We start from the raw sequence: 27,424 nt of genomic DNA, 5'->3' as shown, positions 1-27,424 counted from the left end.
AGGGGGCCCTCAGACATGATTGAATTTGGGGCCCCTTAAATGTCAAATCTACCCATGGGGCATGTGTAGAATTGATTTTTTTTTTAACCATCCTTAAAGAGTACCTCAACTTTCAAACATCTTTGTATTTTCTCGCACCATTAGTAACATTAATATGTAAAGTATTACAGATAATAAAGTAGCATAACATATACTTTACTTTTAACAAAATTATGATTCCTTCTGCTAAAATCCACTTCTGATCTTTCCATAGTCTTGATTTTGTGTCACTGTCTTTTCAATGGACTATGGGACTCTAATAAAGCAGAGAAACTGAATTGGGGGGGGGGGGCTTGTTAAGCAGTTCTATTTTTCATTGGACACAAAGATGGCAGTTTTCTATTATATTTCCAAAGATATTATCAATTAATATACAGTTGGGTCTGCCATATTTATAGGCAGCTGCTTGGAATCCTGACCGAATTTGTAACTTTGTAATAAAACAGATAAAACAGTAATCTTGGTGCATATAAAAAAATGAAATTATCTTTACAGGACATCAAAAGGACCGTTCTATGTCTATAAAGGCAGTAATATAACTAGAGATGAGCGAACACTAAAATGTTCGAGGTTCGAAATTCAATTCGAACAGCCGCTCACTGTTCGAGTGTTCGAATGGGTTTCGAACCCCATTATAGTCTATGGGGAACATAAACTCGTTAAGGGGGAAACCCAAATTCGTGTCTGGAGGGTCACCAAGTCCACTATGACACCCCAGGAAATGATACCAACACCCTGGAATGACACTGGGACAGCAGGGGAAGCATGTCTGGGGGCATAAAAGTCACTTTATTTCATGGAAATCCCTGTCAGTTTGCGATTTTCGCAAGCTAACTTTTCCCCATAGAAATGCATTGGCCAGTGCTGATTGGCCAGAGTACGGAACTCGACCAATCAGCGCTGGCTCTGCTGGAGGAGGCGGAGTCTAAGATCGCTCCACACCAGTCTCCATTCAGGTCCGACCTTAGACTCCGCCTCCTCCGGCAGAGCCAGCGCTGATTGGCCGAAGGCTGGCCAATGCATTCCTATGCGAATGCAGAGACTTAGCAGTGCTGAGTCAGTTTTGCTCAACTACACATCTGATGCACACTCGGCACTGCTACATCAGATGTAGCAATCTGATGTAGCAGAGCCGAGGGTGCACTAGAACCCCTGTGCAAACTCAGTTCACGCTAATAGAATGCATTGGCCAGCGCTGATTGGCCAATGCATTCTATTAGCCCGATGAAGTAGAGCTGAATGTGTGTGCTAAGCACACTCATTCAGCACTGCTTCATCACGCCAATACAATGCATTAGCCAGTGCTGATTGGCCAGAGTACGGAATTCGGCCAATCAGCGCTGGCCAATGCATTCTATTAGCCCGATGAAGTAGAGCTGAATGTGTGTGCTAAGCACACTCATTCAGCACTGCTTCATCACGCCAATACAATGCATTAGCCAGTGTTGATTGGCCAGAGTACGGAATTCGGCCAATCAGCGCTGGCTCTGCTGGAGGAGGCGGAGTTTAAGGTCGGACCTGAATGGAGACTGGTGTGGAACGATCTTAGACTCCGCCTCCTCCAGCAGAGCCAGCGCTGATTGGCCGAATTCCGTACTCTGGCCAATGCATTCTATTAGCCCGATGAAGTAGAGCTGAATGTGTGTGCTAAGCACACACATTCAGCACTGCTTCATCGGGCTAATAGAATGCATTGGCCAGCGCTGATTGGCCGAATTCCGTACTCTGGCCAATCAGCACTGGCTAATGCATTGTATTGGCGTGATGAAGCAGTGCTGAATGTGTGTGCTAAGCATGTGCCAGTGCTGATTGGCCAGAGTACGGAATTCGGCCAATCAGCGCTGGCTCTGCTGGAGGAGGCGGAGTCTAAGGTCGGACCTGAATGGAGACTGGTGTGGAGCGATCTTAGACTCCGCCTCCTCCAGCAGAGCCAGCGCTGATTGGCCGAATTCCGTACTCTGGCCAATCAGCGCTGGCCAATGCATTCTATTAGCCCGATGAAGTAGAGCTGAATGTGTGTGCTAAGCACACACATTCAGCACTGCTTCATCACGCCAATACAATGCATTAGCCAGTGCTGATTGGCCAGAGTACGGAATTCGGCCAATCAGCGCTGGCCAATGCATTCTATTAGCCCGATGAAGTAGAGCTGAATGTGTGTGCTAAGCACACACATTCAGCACTGCTTCATCACGCCAATACAATGCATTAGCCAGTGCTGATTGGCCAGAGTACGGAATTCGGCCAATCAGCGCTGGCTCTGCTGGAGGAGGCGGAGTCTAAGGTCGGACCTGAATGGAGACTGGTGTGGAGCGATCTTAGACTCCGCCTCCTCCAGCAGAGCCAGCGCTGATTGGCCGAATTCCGTACTCTGGCCAATCAGCACTGGCTAATGCATTGTATTGGCGTGATGAAGCAGTGCTGAATGTGTGTGCTTAGCACACACATTCAGCTCTACTTCATCGGGCTAATAGAATGCATTGGCCAGCGCTGATTGGCCGAATTCCGTACTCTGGCCAATCAGCACTGGCTAATGCATTGTATTGGCGTGATGAAGCAGTGCTGAATGTGTGTGCTTAGCACACACATTCAGCTCTACTTCATCGGGCTAATAGAATGCATTGGCCAATCAGCGCTGGCCAATGCATTCTATTAGCGTGAACTGAGTTTGCACAGGGGTTCTAGTGCACCCTCGGCTCTGCTACATCAGATTGCTACATCTGATGTAGCAGTGCCGAGTGTGCATCAGATGTGTAGTTGAGCAAAACTGACTCAGCACTGCTAAGTCTCTGCATTCGCATAGGAATGCATTGGCCAGCCTTCGGCCAATCAGCGCTGGCTCTGCCGGAGGAGGCGGAGTCTAAGGTCGGACCTGAATGGAGACTGGTGTGGAGCGATCTTAGACTCCGCCTCCTCCAGCAGAGCCAGCGCTGATTGGTCGAGTTCCGTACTCTGGCCAATCAGCGCTGGCCAATGCATTCTATTAGCCCGATGAAGTAGAGCTGAATGTGTGTGCTTAGCACACACATTCAGCTCTACTTCATCAGGCTAATAGAATACATTGGCCAATCAGCGCTGGCCAATGCATTCTATTAGCTTGATGAAGCAGAGTGTGCACAAGGGTTCAAGCGCACCCTCGGCTCTGATGTAGCAGAGCTGAGGGTGCACAAGGGTTCAAGTGCACCCTCGGCTCTCCTACATCAGAGCCGAGGGTGCGCTTGAACCCTTGTGCAGCCTCGGCTCTGCTACATCAGAGCCGAGGGTGCGCTTGAACCCTTGTGCACACTCTGCTTCATTAAGCTAATAGAATGCATTGGCCAGCACTGATTGGCCAGAGTACGGAATTCGGCCAATCAGCGCTGGCCAATGCATCCCTATGGGAAAAAGTTTATCTCACAAAAATCACAATTACACACCCGATAGAGCCCCAAAAAGTTATTTTTAATAACATTCCCCCCTAAATAAAGGTTATCCCTAGCTATCCCTGCCTGTACAGCTATCCCTGTCTCATAGTCACAAAGTTCACATTCTCATATGACCCGGATTTGAAATCCACTATTCGTCTAAAATGGAGGTCACCTGATTTCGGCAGCCAATGACTTTTTCCAATTTTTTTCAATGCCCCCGGTGTCGTAGTTCCTGTCCCACCTCCCCTGCGCTGTTATTGGTGTAAAAAAGGCGCCAGGGAAGGTGGGAGGGGAATCGAATTTTGGCGCACTTTACCACGCGGTGTTCGATTCGATTCGAACATGGCGAACACCCTGATATCCGATCGAACATGTGTTCGATAGAACACTGTTCGCTCATCTCTAAATATAACCCCTCCCATAGACTACGTTTGCCTGCTTTATTACGGTAGTAACCGTACACCAATGAGAGAAACAAGGCAAACATTACAGAAGGGACAGAATTAGGTAGGAGCATCAAATTTCACAATAATGGGCCAAAATACCTTCATAATGTATATAACAATATTTATTAATGCCACAAATGATGCCAGAAAAGCTGTTTGAAAGTTTAGTTTGGTTTAAAGGGGCTCTATCATTAGATTTTCTCGCGCCTCCGGAGCGCTACTGCGCAATCTCTCGCGCCATTTTTGTGTAGTGAACTGCTCAATTCCACTGAGAACTATGTGAGCGTGCTGCGCATGCGCAGTACGGTCGCCGATGTTCTCTACAGGAAAATGGCACTGGAGCGTGCGCTACTGCGCATGCGCGAGATTACGATTGAAACCACCAGGTAACGGTAATTCAAAAAAATGAGGGAGGGGGGATTCAAAAACAATTAGCAGCACCTGAATAGCCTTTTTAAAGGCTATTCAGACATATGGTTATCTAAAAACCGGAAAATCTAATGATAGAGCCCCTTTAAAGAGAATTTTCCATGTCATCTAAATTACTCAATCCAGCGCACTTTCAGTTTTTCAGGAATCTGCCCCGGTTGCAGAGATATTGGTACGGTTAATTTCAGCTACTGAAATCACTGCACTGTCAGAGGGGCCGACCTCATAGCTCAGGAACGCACCACCGCCATGTGATGCTGAGCAGTCACAGACATTACAGACAGTGCGGTGATCAATAGATTCAGCAGTAAATTGTCTTTTATATTACGGTGGATGGTGAAGGATGAAGACAGAATGTTCTCCTACTGCGTATGTTATTGTATTAGTTCTTCAGTCCGTTGTTCTTAGTCTATGAATGGTCAGAACAACAGACTAGAAGAAGCCAATGTGAACAGGGGCACTATATGGTTCAGGGTTATAGGGGGAAGCACAATTAGCAATACAGACCATTTAGTAATGAGAAGTGACAGGGTTAATAACCAATAGGAGACGTTATTAGAGAAAATCTTCACAAAGCAGCTAAGAAGCTAATTGATAAAATGGATAAATAACAGAAAGCAGCAATATCCTGTGCAGAGCGCAATATGGTAATTCACTGCTGAGGGTAATGGACTCGGAATTTAGTCAACCACTTCCTTAGCTTTAAAAATGCAGAATAAGTCCATTCAGGGTCGGAATGATATTAGTAAGTAATATATACATTTAGTTACTCACAGATACATTATTGTCATTAACCGGTTTTCACTTTACAGTATGTACTTGGCAGACCGTACGCCTCCATCCCAGCAAACTGTGAGCGAAGATGCTGCACATCACTAATGAGTCCCCTATATGAGAGGAGCTATATCAATGGGCGTGCACTAATAAATTATTTAGGATATATTAGGATACACTCACTGACTGAGAAGCAGTACTTCAGCTATACAGCGCCTTCTGCTTCTGGAGGCTGATCAGCGCAGGTGCCGGGTGTCAGACGTCCACTGATCTGGTATTAATGTCCTATCCCAAGAATAAGCCAGCAATAATCAAAAAGCCACCCAAGCCCCTTTAATCTTGCTATACATTAGGGATTCTAGACAGACCTAGTTCCTTATGATTGGCTGCCCTGTGTCGTGAGGGCTGCTTACAAGGTTCTCGGGGAAGCTTGCCCAATTCTACTAGAAACCTCTCATCTTTGCACATGACATGAAACACCGTCATCCTTCTAAAGTAGACGGACATGCTAGTAAGTAATAAATTTACGCTGCTTATAAGTAGGTCAGCAATTGTGACCTTCTGCTTCCTCCTTCCTGAAATTGGTCTGATCTGACCATTAAGAGACTTGAAATGTAATAGACTGACCTCTTTATCATGAGAATTGACAGTATTGTGATATATGGCTACAAACTCAATTAGACAGCCAGTGCATTATTACAATGTCTACAAAGCATAAGGAATCCTACAATGGTAGCCGAGATTGGTTTTAGATAGAATACACAATAATACAGCATAAATCTTCCATCTACACCTCTGTTTTATAATCACAGGGACAACCTTAGCATGATACAGAGAAAAGCGGTGTTACATAGACACTGGGGTTGAGCCGATCTTGAGATTTGAAGTTCAATTTTAAAATCCGATTTCCAATCTTTTTCCAGCCGAACCTGATCGTGAAATTTGCTCGATCGCCAATCGGGATCCGATCTTCCCCGATCCCGATCGCTCAACCCTAGTCAATGCTTCTCTATGGGAAAAGTCACTTTTAGGGTTGATCCGAGATTTCAAAATTCGATTTCCGATCATTTCCCAGCCGATCGCGAAATTTGCTCAATCAACGATCGGGATTCGCTCTTTCCCGATCGCTCAACCCTAATAGTCACCACTTATCTCTCAATGCTCAAAGGGTCTAGCACTGTTCTTCTGTGCAGCCCACAGTCCCTTTGCTAAGAGAGGGTTTCTGCAGTGAGTACTATACAGTTTGGTGTGCTCATGGGTACAAGTACCGGGGCAGGGGATAAGGGTAGCTATGGGTCCAATAATTAAGGGACCCATATTTACCCAGAAGAAAGGGGCATCTAGTAAGAATAAGATGGCAAAAGATATGAATAACTCAATATCATGCCATTCTATGCTTTATTATGGAGCCCATGGTCACCTTGAGGGGGGCATTAGTGATATTCTGTATATTACTCTTCGTCATTATACCTGTAATGTGGCATCATATTCACATGATACTAACATGTGACATCTTATTTTGTGGTCTCACGTGGTCTTGTATATGGACAACTGTTTTGTAGGAGTTATTCCTGTGCTTTGTTATCATGGTGTGCATTATCCTCTATACTTTAACAGTGTGGTGATCGTCTTCGTGTTGTGACATCACGGTGTTTAATATATTTTAACTGTATCATTGTGATTGTGATCTTTGAATTGTGACATCATTATGTTTGTTATCCCTGCACTGTGACATTACTGGGGGACAATGTTGTACTGGGGTAACTTGATTTGGGGGGGGGGGGGGGGGCTACTCTCTAACAGCCCTATAAAAACAGACCATGGTACCCTTCCAATATGAGTATCGTCTGCTGGATCATTATGGTGTTAGAGCCCGGGCCACTCAGCGGTACCTCTGATACTCTGGTGGGCCACCCAAACAATGCTGTAGGAGTTTTATGGAACTGTCTAAAACAGCCATAGCAACAAAGCAAAGCTTTTATTTCTTATAGTGTTTTTGAAAAATGAGCGCTAAATCGGGAATGGTTGCTATGGGTAAGAAAACTACTGTGGCTTCAATATGCTTCTCTCTTTCGTACTGTGACATCTCTGTGCTTGTTATTTGTGTACTGACATTACAGTGTTTATTATTTTTGTTCTGTGACATCACTATTATTATCCTTATACTGTGACATCATTGTGTCTATTACATAGTTACATAGTAGATGAGGTTGGATGAAGACATCAGTCCATCAAGTCCAATTTATAACCCTACAATCCCCTACAGTGTTGATCCAGAGGAAGGCAAAATACCTCATGAGGCTCATGCCTATTGCCCCTGTACTGTGGCCTTACTGTATTTATTATGTCCTGCTACAAATTTTACATTGAACCCCAGGAGCATTAACTTCGGCTTCTGCAAAGTAATCTATTTGCTCTGCTCCATGATGTGGTTTAGGAAATCCGCACACCCTCATCAGACCTGACCCAGGCTAATAGACATTTCATCTTTTTGCAAATAATCTACTTAACTTTTAGACTGGCTAATGATGGTTATAATTCCAGGGGCACGTCGGCAGGTCATAGGTCATTTTTTTACAAGGCCTCTTGTTCTCCAGTAGATTGTCTAAGATTGCGCCAAGATACTGCCTACATTCAGGAGCAAATCAAGAAATCCAACACTTCATTCCTAAGTAAATACAATTTTTTTAAAATCCATTAAAAATGATCAATCCAAATTATGTAACTTTTACAACAAAGTCAATGCCTGGCCATGAAGGAGTCCTAGTGTAATTGAAAGTTGAGTTGATCGCATGCATCAAAAGCTCATTGTGTTACCAAGGCCGTGTCACAGGAAGCCTGCTGGATATGCGTAAATTGGCTCATAACCCGTTTGTGACCTCAGAGCCTCCGCTTTACACGGCTGTTTATTCTATGATCATCACAGAAGATTCTAAGTAGATAATGGTTTAAGTATTGTTATTTGCAAGGAGGAAGGAATACAGATCAGCCATCTCACAGTTCATTCAGTAGTGATGAAGAGACGCAATGAAACAGGGTTATGTTGGATATCAATCTCTCATACAGAGTAGTAAACTGTAACTTTAACTCATACACCTTATATACAACAGGTAGTACATAGAGTCTGAAGAGAGATGATGTTTATATAGTGCACTGACGTAAACCATAAGAATTTGCAGGACTTTTGCTGATTTAAGGTAGAATCTGCGACAGAGTCTCCTTAGACGTTCCAGTCACTACATATGGATGTTCAAGAATATGGCACACCAATATAGTCTCTAGCCATGACCCTCATGTACTGAGATCGTAGTGTGTATAGTTATCTCTTTATTCACATTCACAACAAAAACTCCTTCCTGAGTCAAAATATGGGGTCTCCAATATGAGAATAAGTCCCTGGATCAACCTCTTATCCACAAAAATTGAGTTCCCATGTAGTCATACAAATTGTAAGCCTTACAAAGTCACTTGTTGTTACATACATGGTATCGGCCGTTACCTCCCGGGGTAGACCATTCTGTACTATGACTACTTTAAGAATAAGTTCATATGGCAAATCTTGTAATGGGACCTACAGAAATTCTCCTGCAAGAATTCACCCCAACTATAAAGATCCCTTTCCCATACAGATGCCTAAACTTTCATCCCATATAGTAATATAGTTGTAAACCTTCAAACCTTTCTTCATCTCCTATAGGCTTTCCAGAATGTGGAGTCCAAATCTGTAACACAGTTAACTCTCTAACTTCTAACTCTCATCACAGCAGGTCAGAGGTTATCTCAAGATCGGCTTAACCCTATTCATATATATATATCATCAATAGGGTTGAGTGATCGGGAAAGATCGGATCCTGATCGGCGATCGAACAAATTTCATGATGACAATCGGGATCGGCTGGAAAATGATTGGAAATCGGATTATAAAATCGATTCTGAAATCTCAAGATCGGCTCAACCCCGATAGAGAACACTATGTACATCGACCAGTATAGGGAGTTAATGCATCTACTAAACTTTGAGTTTCAATTTTAAGGCAGGATAGTGCGAGCTCCCCCTAGTGGACGTCACACACACAAGAAGAATGTTATAATGGATCTGGCTATACATAATAAAATGACATTTATAGTCAATGAGATGTCTTGTAGATTATCCATATACAAATTGTAAGCCCTCGCGGGCAGGGCCCTCTACCCCACTGTGCCAGTCAGTCATTGTTAGTATTATATCTGCCTGTATATTTTGTGTATTGTATGTAACCCCCAAATGTAAAGCACCATGGAATTAATGCTGCTATAGAAATAAACAATAATAATAATAATTAGTGTAAAATATAAAAGGTCTCACTTAAAGACTTCTATGGGCCCATACTTATAAAGAAACACATTGAGGCTTCTCTGTATAATGATTTATTTTGATATTTATATCTTGTTCCATCTTATGCTGTGTATTCAAGAAGTATTACTTTAAGGAGGTTATGACAGCAGTAGGGTTGAGTGATCGGGATGGGAAAAGATCGGATTCCGATTGGCGATCAAGTAAATTTCACGAATTCCAATCCTGGTCTTTTGAGGCGGGGTCGAGGTGGAAGGTTATTTCCCACAATGCTTTGCTACTGGCCAAGCATTGTGGGAAAAGCTAACAATGTGAGCTAGGTCTCATAGGAATGAATGGATGCAGCCGGCACACAGCCTGTGCCAGCGTCCATCCGCTTAACCCCCTGCGCGCCGGCTGCGTCTATTCATTCTAATGGGAGACTAGCTGACATCTCTAGTAGCTAACACTTACCTGTACAGATCGCTGGTCCGGTCCCCCTGTTCTCGCTCCTCTTCTCGCCTTGCTGCCCCCGCCTCCCAGGTTAGTATTACAGACCTAGGAAGAAGGCGGGGCTTGTGGCTTAGGAGAGTGTGGGTGGGTACTGGGGGGGGGAGACAAGTGTAATGCACTGACATCTCCCCGCCTTGTACCCACCCACACTCTCCTAAGCCACAAGCCCCGCCTTCTTCTTAGGTCTGTAACACTAACCTGGAAGGCGGGGGCAGCGAGGCAAGAAGAGCAGCGAGGACAGCAGGGACCGGACCAGCGATCTGTACAGGTAAGTGGACACCAGGGGACTCAATGTACTACCATACAGACAGACACTCCTGCAATGGAGCTTGGCCTTTCTGTCCTATAACTGAATGTGCTTATCACCTCACATATTGCTTAAGAAATAAATGTGATACGAGCCTCATATCTGGCCACATGGTGGTATAGAAATAAACGCTACAATAAGGTATAGGCTGTTCTGCATGTACGCGAGCACAGGACAATGTCCCACAATGTCCCCGTCCTCTGCAGCCTCTGAAGCTTGGCTGGTAACTTCTGTACCATGACTGGACAGAAAATCTCTGCGGCAAATTCCAAGAAAAAAAAAAAAGTACATTTTGCAGTGTCGAGCGAGATAAATGAGATCTGCAGAAAGCCCGAAATGCAAAACATGTGGCATCTCCTTCACCTCTCCCATTTCATCATGCTGAATATGTCACCTCTTATACATAACAGCTTCATAAAACAAATTACCAGAGAACAAGACTAGACTACTCAAAAATAGAGATTTTTGCAACGTATACTATAATATTATACCAATAAATACAGTCCTCATTATCATTAGTCATAACATCATGTGATCATAGCAGTACTTATGTGCCTTGTCTGCGGTATTACATTGTATAGCATGCTGGAATTCATAGAACAATCGATATCACATGAGTATGAGGGGCAAATAGCTGAAGTGATACCCCCTAAAAGGCCTATTTTGTTGCATTGTTACATATACTATATACTGTATATTACACAGAAGATACTGTACAGAGGAAGTCTCACAATATTACTATATGACAGGATACATGAAAACAGATTATATTATACATTACCCCCTAAACGCATCCAGAGAAAGCAGACGTCTGTGTTTAGGAATCTCAGCATTTTGTCCTTGGCTGACAGATCTGTCGGGTTCCTAGATTAAAAAAAGAAGGAGGTTAGTCATTTACTTAAAGTGTAAAGCTGTGTGTAGGGAGCCTCAATAGCAATATCAATATTCCAAGCAATATTCCAATACTTGACTGTTAGATGTAGCATCCTAACCGATAGAGTGGGATGTCAGGTTATGTTTACATGTTAGGATTATCATGTGGATTTGGCACTCATTCTACCCCATAATCCCCATAAAGAAATGCTGTGGGGAAAAACTGTGGCTGAAACGCAGTGTTTTTTATGAACTTTCTGACATTTTATTATTATTATTATTATTATTATTATATTTTATTATTATTAATTATTATTATTATTATTATTACTGTTGATTTATATAGCACCATTCATTCCATGGTGCTTTACATTATTATATTAATTCCATGGTGTTGTACATTATTATATTACTTCCATGGTGCCGTACATTATTATACTAATTCCATGGTGCTGTACATTATTATATTAATTCCATGGTGCTGTACATTATATTAATTCCATGGTGCTGTACATTATTATACTAATTCCATGGTGCTGTACATTATTATATTAATTCCATGGTGCTGTACATTATTATATTACTTCCATGGTGCTGTACATTATATTAATCCCATGGTGCTGTACATTATTATATTAATCCCATGGTGCTGTACATTATTATATTAATCCCATGGTGCTGTACATTATTATATTAATTCCATGGTGCTTTACATTATTATATTAATTCCTTGGTGCGGTACATTATGTTAATTCATGGTGCTGTACATTATTATATTAATTCCATGGTGCTTTACATTATTATATTAATTCCTTGGTGCTGTACATTATTATATTAATCCCATGGCGCTGTACATTATTATATTAATTCCATGGTGCTTTACATTATTATATTAATTCCTTGGTGCTGTACATTATTATGTTAATTCATGGTGCTGTACATTATTATATTAATTCCATGGTGCTTTACATTATTATATTAATTCCATGGTGTTGTACATTATTATATTACTTCCATGGTGCTGTACATTATTATACTAATTCCATTGTGCTGTACATTATTATATTAATCCCATGGTGCTGTACATTATATTAATCCCATGGTGCTGTACATTATATTAATCCCATGGTGCTGTACATTATTATATTAATCCCATGGTGATGTACATTATTATATTAATTCCATGGTGCTTTACATTATTATATTAATTCCTTGGTGCGGTACATTGTTATGTTAATTCATGGTGCTGTACATTATTATATTAATTCCATGGTGCTTTACATTATTATATTAATTCCTTGGTGCTGTACATCATTATGTTAATTCATGGTGCTGTACATTATTATATTAATTCCATGGTGCTTTACATTATTATATTAATTCCTTGGTGCTGTACATTATTATATTAATCCCATGGCGCTGTACATTATTATATTAATTCCATGGTGCTTTACATTATTATATTAATTCCTTGGTGCTGTACATTATTATATTAATCCCATGGCGCTGTACATTATTATATTAATTCCATGGTGCTTTACATTATTATATTAATTCCATGGTGTTGTACATTATTATATTACTTCCATGGTGCTGTACATTATTATACTAATTCCATGGTGCTGTACATTATTATATTAATCCCATGGTGCTGTACATTATATTAATTCCATGGTGCTGTACATTATTATACCAATTCCATGGTGCTGTACATTATTATATTAATTCCATGGTGCTGTACATTATTATATTACTTCCATGGTGCTGTACATTATATTAATCCCATGGTGCTGTACATTATATTAATCCCATGGTGCTGTACATTATTATATTAATCCCATGGTGCTGTACATTATTATATTAATTCCATGGTGCTTTACATTATTATATTAATTCCTTGGTGCGGTACATTGTTACCGTATGTTAATTCATGGTGCTTTACATTATTATATTAATTCCATGGTGCTTTACATTATTATATTAATTCCTTGGTGCTGTACATTATTATGTTAATTCATGGTGCTGTACACTATTATATTAATTCCATGGTGCTTTACATTATTATATTAATTCCATGGTGTTGTACATTATTATATTACTTCCATGGTGCTGTACATTATTATACTAATTCCATTGTGCTGTACATTATTATATTAATCCCATGGTGCTGTACATTATTATACTAATTCCATTGTGCTGTACATTATTATATTAATTCCATGGTGCTGTACATTATTATACTAATTCCATGGTGCTGTACATTATTATATTAATTCCATGGTGCTGTACATTATTATATTACTTCCATGGTGCTGTACATTATATTAATCCCATGGTGCTGTACATTATTATATTAATCCCATGGTGCTGTACATTATTATATTAATCCCATGGTGCTGTACATTATTATATTAATTCCATGGTGCTTTACATTATTATATTAATTCCTTGGTGCGGTACATTGTTATGTTAATTCATGGTGCTGTACATTATTATATTAATTCCATGGTGCTTTACATTATTATATTAATTCCTTGGTGCTGTACATTATTATATTAATCCCATGGCGCTGTACATTATTATATTAATTCCATGGTGCTTTACATTATTATATTAATTCCTTGGTGCTGTACATTATTATGTTAATTCATGGTGCTGTACATTATTATATTAATTCCATGGTGCTTTACATTATTATATTAATTCCTTGGTGCTGTACATTATTATGTTAATTCATGGTGCTTTACATTATTATATTAATTCCATGGTGTTGTACATTATTATATTACTTCCATGGTGCTGTACATTATTATACTAATTCCATGGTGCTGTACATTATTATATTAATCCCATGGTGCTGTACATTATATTAATTCCATGGTGCTGTACATTATTATACTAATTCCATGGTGCTGTACATTATTATATTAATTCCATGGTGCTGTACATTATTATATTAATTCCATGGTGCTTTACATTATTATATTAATTCCTTGGTGCTGTACATTATTATGTTAATTCATGGTGCTGTACATTATTATATTAATTCCATGGTGCTTTACATTATTATATTAATTCCTTGGTGCTGTACATTATTATGTTAATTCATGGTGCTGTACATTATTATATTAATTCCATGGTGCTTTACATTATTATATTAATTCCATGGTGTTGTACATTATTATATTACTTCCATGGTGCTGTACATTATATTAATCCCATGGTGCTGTACATTATTATATTAATCCCATGGTGCTGTACATTATTATATTAATCCCATGGTGCTGTACATTATTATATTAATTCCATGGTGCTTTACATTATTATATTAATTCCTTGGTGCGGTACATTGTTATGTTAATTCATGGTGCTGTACATTATTATATTAATTCCATGGTGCTTTACATTATTATATTAATTCCTTGGTGCTGTACATTATTATGTTAATTCATGGTGCTGTACATTATTATATTAATTCCATGGTGCTTTACATTATTATATTAATTCCTTGGTGCTGTACATTATTATATTAATCCCATGGCGCTGTACATTATTATATTAATTCCATGGTGCTTTACATTATTATATTAATTCCTTGGTGCTGTACATTATTATGTTAATTCATGGTGTTGTACATTATTATATTACTTCCATGGTGCTGTACATTATATTAATTCCATGGTGCTTTACATTATTATATTAATTCCATGGTGTTGTACATTATTATATTACTTCCATGGTGCTGTACATTATATTAATCCCATGGTGCTGTACATTATTATATTAATCCCATGGTGCTGTATATTATTATATTAATCCCATGGTGCTGTACATTATTATATTAATTCCATGGTGCTTTACATTATTATATTAATTCCTTGGTGCGGTACATTGTTATGTTAATTCATGGTGCTGTACATTATTATATTAATTCCATGGTGCTTTACATTATTATATTAATTCCTTGGTGCTGTACATTATTATGTTAATTCATGGTGCTGTACATTATTATATTAATTCCATGGTGCTTTACATTATTATATTAATTCCTTGGTGCTGTACATTATTATATTAATCCCATGGCGCTGTACATTATTATATTAATTCCATGGTGCTTTACATTATTATATTAATTCCTTGGTGCTGTACATTATTATATTAATTCCATGGTGCTTTACATTATTATATTAATTCCTTGGTGCGGTACATTATTATGTTAATTCATGGTGCTGTACATTATTATATTAATTCCATGGTGCTTTACATTATTATATTAATTCCATGGTGCTGTACATTATTATGTTAATTCCATGGTGCTTTACATTATTATATTAATTCCTTGGTGCTGTACATTATTATGTTAATTCATGGTGCTGTACATTATTATATTAATTCCATAGTGCTGTACATTATTATATTAATTCCATGGTGCTTTACATTTGGGGGTTTACATACAGTACACGAAATATATAAAACAAATATAATACTAGCAATGACCGACTGGCACAGTGGGGTAGAGGGCCCTGCCCGCGAGGACTTACAGTCTATGAGGGAGAGGGATAGAGATAGAAGGTGAGGGGAGAGGCTGTACAGATGGTGTTGTGGGGATAGTGTTATTGGAGGTTGTAGGCCTTCCTGAATAGGTGAGTCTTCAGGGCCTTCTTGAAGCCTGTGATTCTGATCAGTCTTATGTGTCTTGGTAAGGAGTTCCAGAATAATGAGGATGCACGGAAGAAATCTTGGAGACAGTTGTGTGAAAAGCGGATGAGAGCAGAGCGGAGTAGGAGGTCATTGGAGGATCTGAGGTTACGGATGGGCAGGTAGCGAGAGATTAGGTAAGAGGGGACAGGTTGTGGATGGCTTTGTATGTCAGTGTTATTATTTTGAACTCTATTCACTGGGCAACGGGTAGCCAGTGAAAGGATAGACAAAGGGGAGTGGCCGATGAATAACGGGGGGAGGCACTGATTAAGAGAGTAGCACAGTTTAGGTGGACTGGAGGGGGGTCAGAGTATTCGTCAGGAGGCCATGAAGAAAGGTGTTACAGTAGTCTAAGCAGGAGATAATGAGGGCATGCATTAGCTTTCGATGGATGTTCTTGAGTTAGAGGCAGAGGAGGTGTTGAGAGTTTCTATATGAAATTTGATGGAAAGGTCGGAGTCCAGGGTTATCCCAAGGCAGTGGTCCTGTGGGACAGGGGTAAGCGTGGTTCCATTAACTTTGATAGATGGGTCAGGTAGACCTTATTATACATATATGGAAAATGTCCAAATTTTCTCAGATAAAATTGACATGCTGCTATTTTCTGTAATGTGTGGATGGGATTAGCCAGAATACGATTCACTTTGCAGTATTTCTTGCCGTGGTGTTTCCTTTGAGGCAGAAAAGTTGCATTTTCACATTGTGGGGCTTCGGCAACATTTCTGCAATTGTCCCTTTCTTTTAAATGTGGCTTGAAGTTTTCTATATGTTTGTTGTTGAAACAACACTATGTAGATGAATGGAAAGTATTTTCAGCTGCAGAAACGTTGGCAACATATCCGCCACTTTAAAATACACCCTAAGGCCCCGTTCCCACGGAGTAACGCGGCGCTCACTCTGACATGTAAACATGTGTCTGAGTGTGCGCTTCAAAACAGAATCCCATGGACTTCAATGGGTTCCGTCTCACGCGCGCTACATATTGAAATCCATGGGAGGCTTTTTAACCCATTGATTTCAATGTGTTACGCACGTAAGTTGGAATCCATTGAAGTCAATGAGATTCTGTTTTGAAGAGCTGACTCTGACATGTGTATACGTCTACATATGCGTACGGAGACCTACAAGTCATTCCTGTGAGTGTGTGCCTACATAGTGAGTACTTTTTGTGGATGACCATTTTCATTGATACTTTCCATTTGAGTTGCTGTAAATGATCCCACCGAGCACCCTGAGCGTTCACCAGGGCCTGCGAGCAACCACCCACATCATACCTTTATTCACTCCCCACCATTGCTGAGTACATGTATATGTGTCAGAGTGAGCGCCACATTACACCATGGGAACGGGGCCTTAGACTAAGGCTAACGGCAACTTTGGCCATGACTTCCGTAGCCCAAAGATAATGCAAGAGAACGTAGTTGTGCTACAACTCACAGAACCCTCAGAGTCACTCTGCAAATCCATTCACTTACCTTCTGGATACAAGTGTCTCATGCAGGTATCCTACAATATGCTTTACTATCTCTCCATCTTGTGTTGAGTGCACAGGAACAAAAACACCCCACAAAATCCCATCCTATTTCTGACTACATGGCCCATCCATCTTTTCCCAGGAAATTTTGCTATTAATGTTTGCATGGCAGCAAATAAAGCAGAGCTTTCACGATACGAGGAGGCTTTCACCCTGAGACTCTGCTGGGCCTCAGCAGAGATTGAATTACTATGTAAACAGAGCAGGAAGGATGCTCTGTCTAATTCCCTGTGATGGATCTACATGTCATTCCCAGATGCCTGATAGCCGAGGCTAAACCAGCAAGCTGAGCCTCATCTGCGAGGAGACAAATGGCAACCAGCAGAACTCCTTTCATTTAGGCTTTGATGAAGCTTGAAGTTTGCATTCATATCCACACGAAATGCCTGAGATATTCCCAGAGATATCCGTCTAATGGAAACCTATGAATCACTCATATTGAGGAAGATTCCAATTCATAGAAATGCTTTAAGTGTTCGGAATTCAAAAGAAAAGTGAAGCAACTCTTCGAATGACCACAAAACATCTCTGAAATTGAAACAATCCAGCAACAAACTACTGCCCTCAACAGGTCGGGAAAACCAAACGTATGTAACGGCAGCCTAATATATCTTGCCTTATTGCAGCATGGCTCAGGGTAAGGGATGTTCTTCAGGAAATCAAGTCTTATCTCCAGATCCTAAAAGGATTAGAGAGCTTTTCAGAGTAATGGATCTTGACTGGCCCAAAGGACTTCAAAGATTACATAGAGGAGGAGAGCAATCATCTGACAAGATGCTACACAGATACCAAGGAGATGCTGAGAATGATCGGAACATGCCGAGATAGCAAACTCATTTCCTAATTCCTAAAATTGGCACCTGCTGGAAAGACGTGCTTCTTTTAATTTCCATGGGGTACATGGCCTTAAAAAAAGAATAAGATGTTTAATTACTTACTACAGAAAAATATTTTAACTACATCATGACCAGTATATGGCCCAACAAGACCAAAAGTAGTTGTCCATTTTAGTCAATTTTACTGACAAAAGCAAATTTTGCACTCACTCCCCATTACACATTCAGTGGTGTGTGGAGGAATCGGAACTAGGAGCAAACTGAAGCCAAGAAAGGAAAAACAAATACACTCATGGAGAATTTTTTCAAGGTCAACTAAAAATTTTGGCAATAAATTGCAAAATTATTGAGTTTAGGAGTTAATATGTCAGTTAAAGGGGTTGTCCAGAGCATTCTTAAGGGATAGCACAGGGATTGATCAGTGCCATGTTATCTCTATAGGTAAATCCAGAGTTAAAACACGGTCTTGGAGCACACTGCTAGCCTGACCTGTACATTACAGGCTAAGTAGCCCACCGACTTGTCACTCAAATAAGGAAGGGGAGGGGAGGGGAGAGGAGATAAAAGAATAAGTGAAATCCTTAGATTGGAAAACCCCTTTAATGTTTGAGCGCAATCCGCTCTAAGTATCACCGTATTGAAGTCCAAATTATTAAAGATATAGTGGCATATGCTAGAGATACACTCAGCTGTGGTGCATATGGTGGCTCTGTCTTTAATTGTGACAATGTGGCAGTATATAATACATTGCATAGGCAGGAACAGGATTTACTAGTATAATTAGCATAACATGATTGGTGGAGAAATTGTAACAATAGTCCTGGCACATGTTTATTGGATAAGAAACTGCCGATATCAGTGTTGGGGATGTTATATGTACCAGTTCTCCTCCTCTGATCAAATTGAGAGTACATATCAGTGGAAACGCATAAGGATAGTTATGGTAGATCAAGTGACCGCGACCGAGAGTTATTCCCAACCCACATGGTCTGTAGTAGTAATGGTGTTCACCTCCACACACTTTTTTCCCCCATCTAAATAATCCTGACTTTTAGTTAGTACATACGATACGTTAAAGCGATCGGGAAAGATCGGATACTGATCGAGCAAATTTCACAATCGGGATCAGGATCGGCTGGAAAATGATCGAAAATCAGATTTTAAAAACGATCCTGAAAGCTCAAGATCGGCTCAACCCTAACTATAATAAATGTCATGTAAGGTTGAGCGATTGGGATCAGGAAAGATTGGGTTCCGATCAGTGTTCGAGTAAATTTCACAACTGGGATCGGCTGGAAAATGATCGAAAATCGGATACAATTAGTTAAACATTGAAATGTACAAGGTAAAGGAAGGCAATTGCTGGTATTCTACTTTTTATTGTTCCTGCATCACACGTCTTACTCATTTGCTCTTCCATGAATAAACACAGCAACATCTCATACACAACACGTTTATTCTTAGACCTGTGACGAGTTTTTTTATGTACATGAAAACGTCTTTTTTTAATGCACCCCTTCAATAATGCGAGGATCGGGTGGAAGTCACGAATATTAGTAGTCTACTATAACAGGGCAGCAGTACAGAGATAATGTTTGCTTTGTGGGCAAAAACTGACTCGTGTGTCCCACTCATCACTTTTCACAAGAGGAGTTGGGCAGGAATCTGGGCGGTCTGGGGTGAGGATGCCTTGACCTGACAGATTTACTATAATTCATACCAGAAAACTGGCATCATTTTTACTTTTGCAGTCGAGGCCATGGCAGAAATCTAAATCTGACCTCAGGCTTCTGCAGTGGTTACTGAGTGGTTCTATACAAGGATAAGCCTCATTCAGTGAGCGTAGTCAGTGTGTGGCCCCTGCTGTACATAGTTACATAGTAGATGAGGTTGGATGAAGACATCAGTCCATCAAGTCCAACCTATAACCCTTGTGAAGTGGAGAGGGGAATAGTGTGGGAGAACCGCTATTTTTCCCCAAGACTGTTGCAGTATGCACAGGCATTTAGCTTGTAGGTCCCGGACTGGAGTACAGTTCAGGCCAGTCCTGCAGGGCAATCCATTCCAGGCTTGGAAACAGACCAGCAGGGCTTTGTAAGTAGCACAGGTGTGCTGGTTATTAAGAGAGATTAGAGAGACTGAAACACACACTCAACCAGTCTGGGAAAGCTCTGGCAAAAAGGACGCTGTTAAAGGGCCAGGTATGTGTACCACTTGTTTACTTGTGAACCTTTTTTGTTAGGAGGTCAGCAGTAGGCTGACCCCCTGGTTAATGAAGGAATAACTCATTTAGTAAGCCACCGGAGAGGCGTAGGTCTTTATTTTCATTTGTTTATTTGGACATGCTGAGCTGCTGACTAACTGTACCTTTAAGCTTGTCTGCTGCAATAAAGACTGCTTTTGGGAAAGAAACCAGAGCGTCTGAATCCCCCATACATCACACCCTACAATCCCTACAGTGTTGATCCAGAGGAAGGCAAAAAAAACCATGAGGCTCATGCCAATTGCCCCATTTGAGGGGAAAAAATTCCTTCCCGACTCCAATCTGGCAGTCAGTTTAAAAACCCTGGATCAATGTAATTTTGCAGTTTCTAGTGCTAAAACCACAACAATATACTGCACTTCTCTTCTTTTATAAGCGCACTGAAAAAGTTAATCAAAAAAGCGTTCATCAATGATTCCCATAAAAAAAACTATGCAGATTTAGGCTATGGCCCCATGTGGCATTCTGCAGCAAAAAAAAAGCACTACAGGAAAAACAGCCACGGCAACGCATTTTGTTTCTTCAGGCAGCGCGTTAGACAAATTTGTAGAGGTTTCCTCTGTGGACTTTCTGTTTCAATTATACGTATTTTGGAAACCACCGGTGTTTCTATATGTATAAATGACATGCTGCGATTTCCAAAACTGCATCAGTTTTGCAAATTATCGCATGTCCACAGTCTCTCAGGTAGATAAGTGTGGCCAGAGGTGGCTGGGCCAAATGTGAATATGTTCTAATGGAGAGAGGGGAGAAAGCCGCTGAGATTAGAGATGAGCGAGTACTGTTCGGATCAGCCGATCCGAACAGCACGCTCGCATAGAAATGAATGGACGTAGCCGGCACGTGGGGGGTTAAGCGGCCGGCCGCCGTCAAAGTGGAAGTACCAGGTGCATCCATTCATTTCTATGGAGCGTGCTGTTCGGATCGGCTGATCCGAACAGTACTCGCTCATCTCTAGCTGAGATACATCAGCAGCTTATCTCCTCTAAGAACAATAGGCCAAAATATGCCATTGGATGAAACTCGAAAAAGTCTCATACACATTGGTTTGTTGAGGGTCGGCTCACATTAACCTAACATGTATGTCCAGCTTTACAATATAGCCTTGACCAGAAGCGGCATATTTGGTACCAAGCATGGGAATTGATATAAGGAATTAAGATTAAGATATCCACAGGATCTGTTAACAGGGCAGCACAATAATACAGCTTGTCCGATATTACATGTTACATCATCATAATGACATCATCATAAGTCATACCAGAATAGAACTACAAAACTAGGTCAACATTACTAGAAGAATCGGTGACTGGATGGAACTTATTTTGGCAATTTTGTACTCACATCTTTGGACTTGTGACCCATCTTCTTTTTCAGCTCCTGTAATAACTTGTGAGTGCAGGACGACCTATAAAAAGCAATATCAAATTGACACTCACTTCCACGTGCCAAAAACAGTGAATTAAAGAAAAAAAAACCTACAAAATAGGATGGGGCAAATGCATTTGTCTTCTCACAGGGGAAGGTTTTGTAGTTCTATGACATAAGGATTGAAGATGTGTTGACATACAAAAATACCTAATGATTCTTTCCACAGACCAACGTAGAGAAATGCAGCAGCTAAAAACACTTTGCAGAGAAAACATGTAGAGCTATTGAGTTTTTGCAGCATTTTTCTCTGCCTGCATTTCCTGCACTGGATAAACCTTCCCGCTAATATACAACCAGGTTCGCCGGATACCCAATGATTGCATTTGCAGATTATAGTAGAACACCGGAAGTCTCTGCGTGCTGCCTTCCCGACATCATTGACTCTGCTTTACTCCTCCTTTATGGCCATAGAGTAGAGTGGAGTCAGTTATGTAACCCGAGTCGGTGCATCTTAAGGAGAGATTGAGAATGAAGACTTTCCACTTTCCCAGATGCGTTCTACAAAGGTAATTATCGGGGCTCCACTTTATTTGTCACTTTACCTAGAAGCAGTGCAGCACCCCTAAGGGAGATTCCCTCTATAATATGGGATGTAATGAGGCAACATGGGAATCCGTAAATTCCGCAGCTAAATTTTAGCTTCTTTGATGACCAAAAAAAAGGCAAAACAACATTACAAATGGATCTGTCCTCCTGAGCATCAGATCAATAAACACAATTAGTTTTCTGCCAGTTCTGTAATAATATATGTTGTGTATGCGTTTGTATAGAAATGAATAGTACTCTACGTACCTGAGGACATAGGCTGTAAGGTAGTACAATCCCCAAACACTCAGCAGAGTGACAAAGGCAACCAGCAATGCTGCAAACAGAAAAATTCTTTAGAGTCACCACATACAGAGACATTGGGGCAGATTTATTTCGTACATTAGTCCGTATGTCATTCCACTATGCCAGAAATACCAAATCCATAGAGAATTCATTACATTTTAGGGCGATTTCTTATGTATTTAGGGGAATTCATCATCAAAACCGGAAGTGTATATGTCCTTTGTGGCGGAGTGATTTGTACCTGATCTATTATTTATTGGTCACCAGAAGATCTGTACCGGTTAGAGTAATAATTTACACCAATTTCTGCTTATAAAATAGTGGGATATTATAATTTATGGTGATTTTGTAGGGCTACAGGAGGTCACTAAGCACGGTTAGGTTACCCGAATCCATTCATTCGGGCCCAATCAGGAGCAGGATGCCATGACGGGATGCTGATGCACATCGGTATCCCGTTGCGGCTAGCCGCACAGAGAATTCACACGGATGAAAAGGCTTCCGCATACCTCCCAACCGTCCCAGAATCCGCAGGACATTCACAGATTCAGTGTCCTGTTCTGCGGTCCCAGTTGGCGGGAGGTATGTCCTGGTTTCAACTCAGTTGGCGTCCTCCCAATGCTGATGAGTTGAATACATAGGCGATTAAAGCAGGAGCTGTCACAGCTCAGCTCCTACTTTAACGCTGCGCTCCGGCTCCAGCATGTGTAGGCGCGATATGATGATGTCATCTATGTTAGTGAGTGAGACTGCGGAGAGAGCTGCGGGGGGACGTTGGAAGGTGAGTATAAGTGTTTTTTATGTTAAACATTGAAGGGAACATAATGTAGGGGGTCCATGAAACTGGGGGCAGAAGAAGGGGGGGACAGCATGAAACTGGGCAGAGATGGGGGACATGAATCTGGGGGCAGAGATGGGGGGACATGAATCTGTGGGCAGTGATGGGGAGAACATGAAACTGGGGACAGAGATGGAGGGACATGAAACTGGGGACAGATATGGAGGGGGGACATGAACCTGGGGCAAATATGGAGGGGGACATGAAACTGGGGGCAGATGAAGGGGCAGGAGATGGCATAAAACTGGGCAGAGATGGGGGACATGAAACTAGGGGCAGAGATGGGGGGACATGAATCTGTGGGCAGAGATGGAGGGATATGAAACTGGGGACAGATATGGAGGGGGTACATGAACCTGGGGGCAAATATGGAGGGGGACATGAAACTGGGGGCAGAGATGGAGGGGGGGGGACATGAAACTGGGGGGCAGATGAAGAGGTTATATGAAACTGGGGGAGAGACGGGTGGGACATGTAATTTACGGGTGCACCAAAAGTTGGGAGGTATGCTTCCATCGTGTGAACATACCCTAACTGTGATCCTCAATGGAGGACTATGATGTCACTCATCAATTCTTTAGATTACCAAATTCATTGTGCAGACCTGTAGTCAACTCTTCCCCAAATATATTCAGTAACGCTATATAAACACCTGATATTATGAAGTTGCTATACACAAGCTCGGATAATCCAGTAATAGATTTCTGGCGACGGCAACTTAATTACTAATTAAATTGACATTTCCTTGACGATCAGATAGTGTAGGCTTCCTGGTCCAATAGTGGACCTATTATATAGAATACTTTGCGTGTATGTATGTGACATGTATCGATTGTGCTCATCAGGAGGGCAGCCAAGCTTCAGATGTGTTATTTTTGCATTGTAAAGTACAATGTCAATTAACGTCCCATAACGAGATTAAGCAGCTTGTAGATGTTTAATTAAAAATCAATGATGCCAAGACGAGATTGTCTCTTCAGAGCTAGATTTGTTTTCAGGCTGTGGACTGTCAATGTCTCAGCCTTAGGATCTACTCCAAAATCAGATAAACATCTCAAAGGTCAACCTGAAGATTGTATCAGTCAGTGTATAAGATATCCTGGGGCCGGATCTTAAAGGCCACCGGTCCTCACGTAGCATTTATAAGGGGTTTCCCCACCAAGGCAAGTTATCCCAATAACTTGTATATCGGTGGGAGACCAACTTCTCATACACAAGCGTACGTACATGGCATCATGGAGTACACTGAACCTATACAGACCCTGCACTCAGCAATGTCATGTTCATGGACACTGTTCGGCAGCGCACACAATCCATCGGGCTCTGTAACACTGTTAGAGGAGGGTATGTTACATATCAAAATGGAAGCACAAGAGGGGATATAGTACAGACCAAGAGCCGGCTATGGGCACTATGATATGGATTAGTACAACACTAATGTGTAATATGGCCATGTGTGTATAGCCTAAAAGGAAAGAATCCCCAAGAGCAAACATATAAGCACATCTAAGCCTTGCTTACACATGTATACATGCCCTTGTACACAGCTCGTACTGCCAAATCCCATCAGTAAGTAAAACAAGACCATGCTCTTGTTTAGTATGTGATACTGAGCAATATCTTAAGCTACCCAGCACACGAAGTGACTTACCGTGATCCCTCCGGACATCACCAGCCTAAACTTCAATATTGCAAAATGCAGGATACGGGATAACTTGCACATCAGTTGGGGGTCCGGCTGCAAACACATGAGGTTCAGGGACGTGTCTGGTATGTGTACTACACAGTGCATGGAGTCAGAAGCAGATAGTTTCATAGCCTGTATAGCAGCAGGCATGTTACTGCAGCTCAGCTCCCATTTAAGTCCATAGTGCTGAGCTGCAATTGCGCTTGGTTCACATCTGCGTTGGTATTCTGTTCAGGGAGTACTAAACGCAATTGCAAGCGCTGTACAGTAAAAGCACATGGACCCCATAGACTATAATGGGGTCTGTGTGCTTGCCCGGCGCTGCCCGCATGAATCATGCGGACAGGAATGTAGATTGTGAACTACTTTCCTGTCCACATGATCCCTGCAGAGATCTGGTGGCAAGCACACGGACCGCATTATACACACTCCAGCAAAAAAGCACGGTGTAAACACAGCCCTAAGCACAGGAGCGGTTAGTTACAGCCAGGGCCGGTGTCAGTGCACGGCATAGTCGGGCAAGTGCCGGGGCCCACAGAGCCTCTGGGAGCCCCCCGGCACTTGCCCGCCCCAGCACTTGCCTGTCCCGATTTCAGCTCATCGGTGTCCGTCAGACGCCAATGAGCTGAATACATAGGCAATTAAAGCAGGAGCTGTCACAGCTCAGCTCCTGTTTTAACGCTGCGGTCCGGCTTCTGCATTTGTAGGCGCGATGTGATGACGTCACATCGGGCCTACAACTATAGGAGTGGAGTGAGAGCAGAGAGAGCGGTGGTGGAGTGTTGGAAGGGGAGTGTGTTTGTTTTGTGTTAAACATTAAGGTGGAATATAATGAAGGGGGCGCATGAAACTGGGGGCAAATGAAGGGGGGGAGAATGACATGACACTGGTTAAGATGAGGGGGGGGGGAAGAACGGCTTGACACTGGGGAAGATGAAGGGGGGGAATGGCATGACAGTGGGGCAGATGAAGGGGGGGAGAACGGCTTGACACTGGGGCAGATGAAGGGGGGGAGAATGGCATGACACTGGGGAAGATGAGGGGGGGAGAACGGCATGGCACTGGGGCAGATGAAGGGGGGGAAAACGGCATCACACTGGGGCAGATGAAGGGGGGGAGAACGGCATGACACTGGGGCAGATGAAGGGGGGGGGGGGAGGACGGCATGGCACTGGGGAAGATGAAGAGGGGAGAATGGCATGAAACTGGGGACAGAGGAAGGGTGTATATGAAACTGGGGGAGAGATGGAGGGGGGCATATAATTTACAGGTGACTGTAGGAAAAATTAATGCGAATGGGCGGAGTCAACAAAAGTGGGTGGAGCTAAATTTGCCGCAGCAGGTGCCACACATTTTGTCCCTCTTTCTACTCTTCAAAAGTTGGGAGGTATGGCGTAGATGACGCCGCGCTCCTGCGTGACATCACTAGCTTCGTCTGCCCACAGCGGCGTGTAGTGTCCCCGACACCCGCTTCCTCCACAAGGGGGCCCACTGAGGCTCTGTCGCCCAAGGGTCCATAAAAACCTGGAGCCGGCCCTGGTTACAGCGCTTATAAATCTGAGTACACAAGCTTCTAGAATAGCCGCACTGCAATGCCTGAATAGTCACGGTCAATTTAGTCAATTTGGAAAACAAGGGATATATGGCCAAGGGACTAGAAATTCATGAACTTGGCACTTACGCTCGGTAATCATGTAAATTAAAATCATATTTTATCCCATAACCGGTGGGGAGACTATCAGTTGGAGAGCTGTCCTTGGTGGTGAGATAATTTACAGTTATGAGTTACATGATCAGCCATAACTTTTTATTGTTGTGTCTTCGAATTCGGAACTGTGCCCTGACGACCTAAGCCTCCGACCAGAGATAATACCTTGTGTCAATGCATAAACCATTAATGTAATTAACACAATGGAGTGGTTACTGTACTGTATATATAAATATATGTATGTAAAGGACCTGAGAATAACAGAGCTTTCCTCCCAGATGTCCCCCATTGATTGCTTTAGTTAAGGGGGTACCTGAAAGCATTGGAGAGTATCGGGGGTGGTCCCCTGCCAGCCTCAGCTGTCTGACACCATACTTATTGATCACAGAAACAGACTGAAATTCTCACTTTGTAATACAATATTTTAATTACTGCTCCTCGCTGTAACTGACCTCTAGTTCACCGCCTAACCCTTAGCATGCTGGAAACAATCATG

General features: G+C 41.8%; 1 protein-coding gene across 1 annotated transcript in view; it reads right to left on the bottom strand.

Moving 5' to 3' along the window:
* The window catches only part of LOC142183045 (heparan-alpha-glucosaminide N-acetyltransferase-like), a 161,798-nt gene that overhangs the window by 112,327 nt on the left and 22,047 nt on the right, over positions 1-27,424 (bottom strand). The window contains exons 5-7 of the mRNA XM_075257943.1: positions 22,657-22,726; positions 21,778-21,841; positions 11,008-11,090 (exon numbers count right to left, since the gene is read on the bottom strand). Coding sequence (XP_075114044.1) covers positions 11,008-11,090; positions 21,778-21,841; positions 22,657-22,726 — 217 coding nt within the window. The remainder of the gene's footprint in view (positions 1-11,007; positions 11,091-21,777; positions 21,842-22,656; positions 22,727-27,424) is intronic.

The sequence above is a fragment of the Leptodactylus fuscus genome, chromosome 10, assembly GCF_031893055.1.
Source record: "Leptodactylus fuscus isolate aLepFus1 chromosome 10, aLepFus1.hap2, whole genome shotgun sequence".
NCBI lineage: Eukaryota > Metazoa > Chordata > Amphibia > Anura > Leptodactylidae > Leptodactylus > Leptodactylus fuscus.
This window is presented reverse-complemented; position numbering and strand designations above follow the sequence as displayed.